Consider the following 10,427-nt stretch of genomic DNA (forward strand, 5'->3'; position numbering starts at 1 on the left):
GGTGTCTGTGCGCCCCACTTGAGACACAAACGCACGTGAACTGGCGAGTAGAAGAGCACGCGAGAGACCACGCCACGAACGCTGGGCAGAGTGTTTTCGAAGGTCGAGCTGGCCGACGCCTGGCGCTCCTCGCGAGGCGCGCGCTCACGCGCGATCAGTGTTTTTTCTTGGTATTTTTTTTCTGGTAACGCTCGAGAGCGGAAATAAAAGCTTAAACAGCTCTGCTGTTTAAAAAGTAATAGTTTCTGCATGCAGCATTCTTAAAGGGGCAATGCAGACAAAACACAAGTTTGGTTCATTCGAAAGATTGCCTCGTTAGAATCATACTGACACCACTTTAACGTAAACTTTGCTCAAATAGGCTACATAATTAGGAAAAAAGGGAATGACCATGCGACCCGCTAGCTCATCTCCCGCAACAGAGCCTATGATGTCATATGCGGCAGCTCTGCGATTGGCTGAGGCCGGCAAAAACAAACGCAAATTAGGCAGGGCTTATATAAGCTTGCCGAACGAGCTATTTGCGCTTACATTTAGGGAACATTCTTTTTATAGCAGTAAGAATGGTGGGGTAAACAGTGGTAGTTACAAAAGTACACGTAGACATAGAAGTTCCGATGCGTACTGCTGTTGATACTGAGGGCACTATGCTTGTTTTAGCTGCACTGTACTGCGGCGCTTTGGAGTTGTCTCAGTCGACACTGGCCGATTGGCGCAAGCGACGGTGTCTTACGTGACCATATTTGTGGAGCGAACACCATGTTTCACGAAGCGATTATTTTCTACCCGAACAAAAACAAGCCAGGTACGTAATACGGTCAAAAACAAAGCCAAGGCAGAAGATGGCCTGCCGCAGTATGGTGGCGCCGTCTAGGTTGGCTAACGGCAACCTCAGCGCACTAGGATTAACTTGAATACCTGCTCTTGTGATGTCATTGCAGACGTCGTAAAAACACACGATTTGGCGGAGAATCAAAATTTTGACATAAATTGATTAATTTCTCAGTGAATAAAGCATCGCTTCCTTCCGGACAGGCGCTGGGGGCGCTACAAAACACGTAATCTTCCGAATAAAACAAACTTGTATTTTATCTGCACGGTCCCTTTAGGCCGGCGGCAGTGGGCAGTGGCTTGGTCGTGCAGGGCTTTTTTGTGCGCTATGCCAGAACTGGCGGCGGAGCGGAGCTCGTGTTCTTTTGCGACGAACACCGATAAGCCGTATTCTTATGAGATGAGAACGCGGAAGTGTATCTTTTGGCCAAGTTCGTCGGCGCGTTTTCTTCCCAAGCGCTCCTGCCGATAGGCCTACAACTTTGCCGTCAGACTCTGCAGCGCAGTGGAGAGTCACTATTCATGCTGCTACGACTCAGACTCCCGTCACAAATGGTACGTCGCTGCGCGCGTGTTGCGTTGTAATGATGCGCGATGCTATCGCATCGCAGCCAGTGTGCGCCAGATATGACGTTTCCAAGTGCTTTCGATTCGTGTTCATGCGCATATGGCGTCACGCACGAATGCCTTTTGGAATGAGCGCGAAGCGATCTCCAATGGCAATGTCTCCGGCACCTGCAGCAAGCAGATTTGCCGCCTTCTTACCTATATGCATGCGGCGTGGCGCTTAATTGGCTTTATCTGACTTTGTTTTTTGCCCTTCCGCGCTTGACGAAATCTGTTAGGGGGACGTCCAAAGACGCAGAAGGCCTTTCGAATATTTCGAAATAACAATCGCGGCTGGCACCGAAGCTGACCGGGGGCGCGGTTGTTGGATTTTACTGTCCCTACCTCAACCGCGCCATTGGCAACGACAGCACAATGGATTTCGCTATAGCGAGTGTTTGCTGTGCACGTCCTTCGCGTGTACCATAGGGAACCCCCGTAGATGAACATATAGACAAGAGTAAAAAAATATTTACGGTTTTTTTAGAAACGTCAGCAGATTCGGCATCAGTTTTATTATTTCGCTCTCTGGGTGGTCCTCTGCGATCAGATGTCGCTGTAGAAAGGGAAGAAGCTGCCGGACGCGGTGCCTCGAGGGGCCCTGGTGGTGGTCGTGGTCGTGGTCGGTTCGGCAGAGCAGTTGAGCTGCGATTCGGTCAGCTCGTTCAGCCTGCGGCCCTTCAGGGAGTCGGGAGTGTTGCACACTGGGAAGCGCCAGTTGTTGTCCGAGTAGCTCTGCAGGAACTTGATCCGGCAGTCGCAGTGCAGGGGATTGCCTGCGCGAAACGACAGCGGGCGCACGAGAACCTCAACGAAGCCGTTCTTGCACGCATATAGTTTTATACGTTTTTTTTTTGTGCGAGGATTTCTTTCGTCAGTACCGCACCGAGAAAGCGCGACAACTTTAGCGAGACGTGCGAGGCAAATGTGAAAATATGCGCCAAATAAATGCATAACTGGTCATTTCAACACATGTGCTTGTTATAATGATGTAAATTCCGATTATTTTGCTGGTGTAACGCCGATGTAAATACCGATTTAAATGCCGAGCGGTATCACGGGTATCACACCCACGCCTCCTGCCGAAACTAGACCACCGACAACAGCTGCGCAGGCTATCGTTTCCGGTTCCGAAAAACGACTGTATGACATCATTCTGAACCGGCCAGAAACGCCGGAAGACGTTTCTTCACGCCGATAGCGATTTCGCTAGTGCTGCGGATGTGCTAGCTCGCGTTCGGGGGGATTGAAATCGATTTTCGATCTGATTTCAGCCTCGGATCACTGCGAAAATTTCTGTGAGGCATCTGTACAAACTACTGAAGCCAATTATATCGTTTTTTAGGCCTCTTATTTTGGTGTCAGTACTCTTTTAAAAAAACAATAAAACGCATGGCGCGATCCGCTAACAATACTGTTGTGTGTACCAGTGAAACCGACTTTAGAGGGATTTAGCGTGTGGGTTTGAGCTAGTTGGTAATTCATGATACGACTTTCGGGCGCCTGTCTCTGTCCTTTACGTCCTTTGTATAAATATTTGGAGCTTGAAAGTCTTATCTTAGAGAGGGATTCGGCACATAGCAGTTCTGTGCTCTAAGAAATCACCGCAGGTGGGCTTCACCACAGCGCTCTGCAACGACCAATCAGCGTAAACAAATGCGCAAAGCTGGTGAATGATGAGGCCAAGCGTGCAGTTAAAGCAAAAATTAGAATAGGAGCAGAAACAACAACAAAAAGTTTTACCCTAATTGCACTCTGGGCCTCGTCATTCGCCAACTTCGCGCATTTGTTCACGCTGATTGGTCGCTGTGGAGTATTGCGGGGAAACCCACCTACGGGGATTTCTTAGATCTGCAGAGATACGTGGGGTCTCCATGCTTTTATGTAAGACTGATTATGTTGTCCTTGGCAAAGTGCCCCCCAGCAATGCATTTATGTATAGTAGTGAAGCCGTTTTAAAGAAAGGGCTCGGTGAATAGAAGATCGGCTGGCAAGAATGCAGACGGATTAGTGGGCAACCCTCACAATCTCTGCACGATTTTGTCCGCGTATTCAGCTGCGTGTTATGGACGTTAGTTCTGTGAACTCTATCCTACGATGGATGCCCGTGTGGTCGGTGCTTAAACAAATCAACACCAACCCCATAAATGTTCGCAGAAATTGACGTTACTCGCGTTTGCGGTGTGGGGCATGAGATTTTGAAATATTGTTCAGTGATTGACGTTCCTTTTGTTTAATCACAAACGTTCATTTTATGCATTTTATTTCTTTTTTCAAGTTTGTAGCTCCGGTCTCGCTATCTGTTTTAACTGCCCCCGAAATGACAGCATTCTCGCGGTAGGCTAATTTAGTCTGGCGAACTTTTTAAAATTATGCGCGCTGTTGTTAGCTTGCACCACTTTACCAACACTTTTACATGTCTTTCTTTGGACCCGCCGCGGTGGCTCAGTGGTTAAGGCTTTGCGCTGCTGAGCACGAGGACGCGGGCTCGATTCCCGGCCGGGGCGGCCGCTTTTCTGATAGAGGCGAAAAGCAAAAACGCCCGTGTGTACGAGATTTCGGCGCACGTTAAAGATCCCTAGGTGGTCAAAATTAATCCGGAGCCCTCCACTACGGCGCGCCTGATCGCCTGCGTTACGTGGGCGCGTTAAACCCTACAATAAATCAATCAGTCAATCAATCAATGCCTTCCATCGGGTGGTGGAGTAATTAGTTTTCTACCAGCTCGTTCGGCTCAGCTGGGCTTGGGTCTTGTCAGGCGGTGAATTCTGAGACAAGTACACTAACTGTAACTGACTTAGTTTCTTGCAACGTAGCCGTTTATTACCTCCTACTGTCGTACCTCGTTTGCCTTTCTTTAACCCTTTGTCCCTTGATCCATTGATCCCTTTGCGCTTTTCGTGAAACACCCGCATCCACAGCAAATGATTAATAATAACAGTTTCCAACCCTCAACAGGATTAATAACTTGACCTGTGGGCCTGCTTCTCGACCGCGATTAATTAATCAAATATACTTGAGAATGGCACCTACCGTGGTGGCATATTGGCTAAGGCATTGTACTGCTGCCAATGATGTCTCGGGTTCGATTCCCCGGCCGTGGCGGCTAGTTTTCTAATGACGGTAAAACAACGAAAAGGAGCCAAAAGAGCCTGCATATTTCCGGATCTCCCTCTTCGTAAGCATCTTTCTCGGAAGTTCTGCTGCAAGCAAATACCGCGAGACGCTGTGGCATAGCCTCGTAGTCTGCTGGGACTGTCAAGCATAAGTGGGGGTGCGCAAACATAAAAGGATACCATGATCTACGTAGCAAAGGGTTTTCTCTTTCAAAGCATAACACCGCCCTAAAATACACCAGTAAAGCACAGTAAAGATAATTTTTTTCACCCACTGCCTGGGGCAATCTTCACTGCCCCAGTGCGTTTCACACGCCAGAGACGAGGAAAGCTTTCGTTTTCTTCCTTATGTAGCGGATGCGATTAACACGCCCGCGCGTGTATACGGTCGAGCCTTCATTTGATCACCGGGACCCTCGAGTTCTTTCATTAAATTGAACACTTCGTAAAATATAGAAAGCCTTAATCCCATGGGTAAGTACAGGGGGTGGTATTAGACTTCGTAACGTCAGGGCACTCGTAAAATCTATAGGTTCTATAAGGAACGGGATATACCAATGTCCAGCTATGTGTTGTGGCCTGACAAGATAAGGCGGTCAGGTAGTGCAACTGCTCCAAAACGCCCCCGCTCTAAAAAAAAAAGGGTGTACGAGCTGATCTGTCTGTTTTTAAGCGTAGCGACAACCCGGCCGGTATGACAGTGCCTCATCACGGCTACAGACGGCAAAATCGACAAGATCGAATGAGCACGCGCGCAGACATGAATATTGTGCGCTGTCATAAATATTGTGGACACATGACTATCCTCGTCGATTTCGCTTCGCTTCTCCGCGATAATGCCCTGTTCGGTGGGCGCTTAATTATTCGTTATTCCCGTAAGACCGGGCGATCGTACAAGCACGGACAAATGAACACGAAAATATCGACCGGAGAGCATAAATTTCTGTATATTTTTTTCTGCGTAAGCCAAGTTGCCGCGTAGCTCATTGGCAATAGTAGCCCAGTGGAAATAATAGCTCAGTGGCAATAATAGTGCTCAGCACAACGCCATAGCCATTGAACCACCGCGGCTGTACCGGCCACTTTTTTTTCGCGGCCGTATCTAGACGAGTCAAGTGTAAGGAAAAATGTTTTATTTCACCAACATTCAGCCGAAAAATAAGTAAGATACCCAGTCACCTTCACTACCATTCGATTCCGTTGGGCCGCTTGGACCACCGTTTTCAGAATACCCGGTATACTCTGTTCCGTTGAAGTGGTTTGTAATTGAAAGCTTCATAAATGACTTGGCCACAACGTCAACTCGAGCCCGCTTCCACGCGTCTGAAATCCACCTTACGATGGTTACTTAGAAAAAGGGGTGCTTAGAGTCACACGCAAGCCCGCCACGGTGGCTCCGTGGCTAAGGCGTTGTGCTGCTGAGCACGAAGACGCGGGTTCGATTCCCGGCCGCGGCGGCCACTTTCCTGATGTGGGCGAAAAGCAAAAACGCCCGTGTGTACGAGATTTCGGCGCACGTTTAAGATTCCCAGGAGGTCGAAATTAATCCGGAGCCCTCCACTACGGCGCGCCTCATCGCCTGAGTTGCGTCGGCGCGTTAAACCCTACAATCAATCAGATTCGGATGCAAACTTTTTTTTTTTCCAAATTTTTGTCCTAAAGTAAGGGAGGGTGCTTAGAATCGAGTAAATACGGCAATTTACTCTATACCTACTGCTGTCGAGACCATGAAGCATTTACAATAAAGCGAGATGACGAAGAAAGCGATTTTGTTATTTTGCGTGATTTGGTTCATAGTTTCGTATTCGCGTTTAGCTTGTCCAAAACTGTACGTTACAGCTTAAACTGGGAAAGGTCGAACAAGGTGCCGCATCCCACGAATGGTTGCGTTTCGATAGGGTTACAACAGTTCACAAGGGAACTTTCGAAAGCCGCGTTAGCCACACTTGGATGCTGTAGGTGTGGTTCATGTCCCTTTGTATTGAGCTCTACTGAACACATGAGCTTCGGCTGAACTTAAAGGTAAGTTCAGGTGATCAGTGCCCGAAAGGTATGAAAAGCCCTGTTCTTCGCAGCAAAATGACAGCATGTTCCCACTTTTCCGACCTCGCAAAAAATAAAAAAAGAAAGCATGAAAGAAACCCCTCGTGATTTTGTCGGTGCGTGAAACTGAGCGAGTTCAAAGCCACACGGAAAATCCCTGCGCGCATATACACTTGCATTTTACAAATTGAAGCTGTTCTCACGAGCCTCCTTTTGTTACTGAGCAGCGTGGATGAAAGCGACTAGTCATCAAGAGCGTCAACGCTGTCTCATCAACGCTGTTTTTTGGGTAAAAAAAATTGGCCGCGTATCTGCTCCTTTCGTTGCAAATGTCGTCAAAAGACGATAGTCTTTGTAGGCATTTGCCAAGGAAATGCCCCCCTTCGCTTTCCCGCTCACCTCTCATGCTGTTCCAGTTCCGTCGCGCTCATCCCAAGGTAAACACACTAAAGGTTTGCTCAAGGCGATTTGAATTTACCGCGTTCGACCGCTACAGGCGGGGTTCCTCTATGCCAGCGCTGCAGTACGGCGGAGATGCCAGCGCTGCAGTACGGCGGAGACGCGCGTGAATGGAGGCGGCCGACTACAAGGTTTATAGAACCGCGTGGCCGTGTTCCACGTGCGTTCCAAGCAGAACGTGGAGCCTAGTTAGTGGAACCTTTCGTTGCTGTTGTCGCGTGATTTTTCATATGCCGCCAGGAGGCGGCGGTTTTCTGCAGTAGATGTGGAATATCATTTGCTATCGAAAAACCAAGCACCCAGGAATTTTTTAATAAAGGAACACTGTAAATATCCCTTGTGTACGAATTTCCTGTCTCATATTTGCGTAATTCCTTGTTCTTGATCAACAAAGTTGACAAGTATGAACATATAAACCGGGCTTAGACGTTTACATTTGGCCGTGAGTATATAAGACTATTACGCAGTAAGCATTTTACTTTGGCCGGGTGGCTGAATCGAGTTACAGACAGACAGACAGACAGACAGACAGACCAAAATTTCTGGGTTTAAGTAGCCCAAGAAAGACTATCGTCTTTAAAAAGAATAAACTAACACTAACGCGTAAGCCTTGACGATAGCGAGGCTGTGCGCAACCTTCACGATCATCACGATGGTTTAAGTCCACAACTGCAGCCGATTCGCTTCTTCTTCGCTGCAGAAACGACCGTTACTCCATCAGTGCTGCTGTAAGTGTGAGCTCCCTTAATTTGTTTGGAAGTGATAATCATTGGACATCACCTTGGAGGGGCGTACGCTATGACGTGTTTTTTTCGTTCCGAGCAAGTGTTGCCACGGTAGCGCCGAACGCTGTAGTTTTTTTTTTTTTTGGCCAATCTTGGACAACCTCCGGGACATGCTTGGGTTGGCAAACGTGCGTCAATGACGCTGGGCTGGCGCCGTGAGGCACGCACGCACGAGCGCTCGCCGCTCGGCATTTCCTTAGTTTTTCTTTGAAGTGCCGGGCAATCGCCGCAATCTTGGCCAATCTCCCTAAGGGGGCATGGTTGGGTTGACAAGCGTGCGCAGGGGACGCTGGGTGGTCATCGCGGGGCACGCACACACGAGCGGTAGGCACTTTCTTGGTTTCGTTAACTGCCTGGTGGTCACCGCGAGGCTCGCGCTCACGCGCACGCGCTCGGCAATTTCTCGGTATTTTAAACTGCGGACGCGAAACATTACGATTTGTTAAAGAGCTTCGCTCTTAAAACAAGATTTGCTTTCCTTCGAGGCGACCTCTCAGCAGCAGCACGCGTGCACCCACCGTAGAGGCCGACGTAGGTGCGCTCCTTGCGGAGCGGTTCGAGGCTGTCCTCGTCGAAGGTGGTGATGAGGTTATCCTCGATACTCAGGTGCCGCATCGCCGGCAGGTCGTCGCTGAAGTCCCTAGGCAGCGACGTCAGTCCGCAGCCCCTGCGCAGCGAATGCACGGGAGCATGACACCTTCAGCTTGATAAGGGAATAGCATTTTACCGTTACAGGTAGGAAAACGGATGTCAAACAAGCAGGAGAGATTATTGAGGCAAAACACATACATGTACTATTACCATACCAAAAGCGCCGGAATTTTGTTATAAATATCTCCTATACTGAAAGCCTCGGCATTTTTGTGAACTAAAGATGGTCATAAAAGATAACTGAGGATCAGTGAAGACCTCTCTGCACTGGCTGCACACTCTGTTCTATGGCACGAGCAAGCTGTGGCAGGAGTCATGGAACGCGTCGAGACGTCGCAAGGGAAGGAGGCTCGCCGAACTTCGTCTTGACGTCGCCATAGCAACATCGGCACTGCTGCGAAGGCAGCTCTCTCCACGTGCTCTCCCCACTCTGTTGTTTTGTGCTGCTCTATCAATCGCTCTGCTGACAGATCGACGCGCCTGTGCGAGAGATGCGGAAATTTTCCAATAAAATAAGTCATCAAGCGTGAGGCTTGAGCTGAACGAACGGTAGTACATCAGTCTGAGAAGAAGCAGCACCGCGCCTGCGCAGTTGGGGAGCGAGGCGATGTTCTGGCCCGGACTACCGCAGCGGCTCCCGCAGGCGAGCTTCGCACGGCCCACCACTCCTCACAAAGCGGCGCCTCCGTATGGAACATCGAAATACACCGTCTCGTCGTTCCTATATCCCACCAGTGAGTGCTTGTCCCAGGTTATTTTACATAAGCTACACCTTAGATTTACATTTTTTAACGGAGGAGGCAAGTGACTACTTGAAAATAAATTTTTTGGTTCATAAGCTAAACTCCTAGTTTGCAGGGACAGGTTCTCCGTACCGCAATACGCGCGCAAAAAAACGAAAAAAAGAAACAGGATGCTACTATGCTACTAGTCTGACCGGGAATGCAGCTGACGAGGCGCACGTGAGTGCCCGCTTACTGCAAGTGCAGACGCCAGAGCTTGGGAGCGGGACGGGGCAGGATGGAGCGGTGGAAGACCTTGAGGTCGCTCTCCTGGATCCAGACTTCCTCCAGGCTCGTCAAGCCCGACAGCCAGTTCTCGTCGACACGCGCGATGTTCGAGCGGAAGATGAGGATCCTCCGGATCGACTGCGGCAGGTTGTTGAAGTCGCGAGAGAGCTCCAGGCCCGCCATCATGTAGAAGGCCACCTCCTTGAGCCGGTTCAGGTCCTTCAGCAGCAGCCACGATTCCGGCAGAGTGCTGTTGTGCATGAAGCCCACGCGGGACACGGTGTCTTCCAGCCCTTCGAACGGATTGGCCCCGGGCAGGGAGAACGTCTTGGCCTTGCAGTTGTCCAGGTCCAGGGACAGCGCCGGCACAGAGGTGAGCGCCGCTCCGGGGATGTGGTCCACGAGGCATTCCTTGAGGACGAATCGGAGCCGAGGGTAGGTGAGGTCCCTGGGTATGTGCTGCTCGAAGTCCGCAGCGCTGGTGAACCCCAGGCACGTGTACTCTCGCTCGTCGTAGTAGTGGTTGCTGGTGTCCAAACATGAAGGCGAGGAAGCGGCTACCGCGACCAGCACTAAGAGCGCCGCTCCGCAGAGGACGTGTCTTGAGATCGAGCCCATTTCTTTTCGGCTGCCCTAGCTACGCGCGGGGCTGGTACAACGTCTTGGCGGCAGCCGTTTTTGAGAAAAACTGAGCCTCTCGAGGGCGGCGGAGGCTCTCTTATAAGGTTGCTACGTGCCTGAGATAACGGCCCGGCTTCCTGGGTGTTTGACCGAGCGGGATTTGGATAACGATCGTGTTGGGCTTACGCCGCAGTCTGAGACATGTGATGTACGGCCGCGCTGACAGGCTGCTGCTTCATGTCTGGGCTCCGAAAAAGGCAAGACGACAGACTGAGGCCGTGTTTCGGTGAGGGCGGACATTAACA

The 10,427-nt window shown here is 50.1% G+C and overlaps 1 protein-coding gene across 1 annotated transcript; it reads right to left on the reverse strand.

The window, feature by feature from the left end:
* Window positions 1-1,908: 1,908 nt before the first annotated feature.
* On the reverse strand, window positions 1,909-10,204 carry LOC144179319 (uncharacterized). The gene is made up of 3 exons (XM_077707615.1): window positions 9,470-10,204; window positions 8,359-8,507; window positions 1,909-2,213 (listed from the first exon to the last, which is right to left on the reverse strand). Exons 1-3 carry the CDS (start codon window positions 10,117-10,119, stop codon window positions 1,984-1,986), a joined length of 1,029 nt encoding a protein of 342 aa, XP_077563741.1. The 5' UTR covers window positions 10,120-10,204; the 3' UTR covers window positions 1,909-1,983.
* Window positions 10,205-10,427: the final 223 nt, after the last annotated feature.

This window comes from Haemaphysalis longicornis, unplaced genomic scaffold (genome assembly GCF_048455015.1).
Source record: "Haemaphysalis longicornis isolate Haplotype H1 unplaced genomic scaffold, Haemaphysalis longicornis Haplotype H1 scaffold_4, whole genome shotgun sequence".
Lineage (NCBI taxonomy): Eukaryota > Metazoa > Arthropoda > Arachnida > Ixodida > Ixodidae > Haemaphysalis > Haemaphysalis longicornis.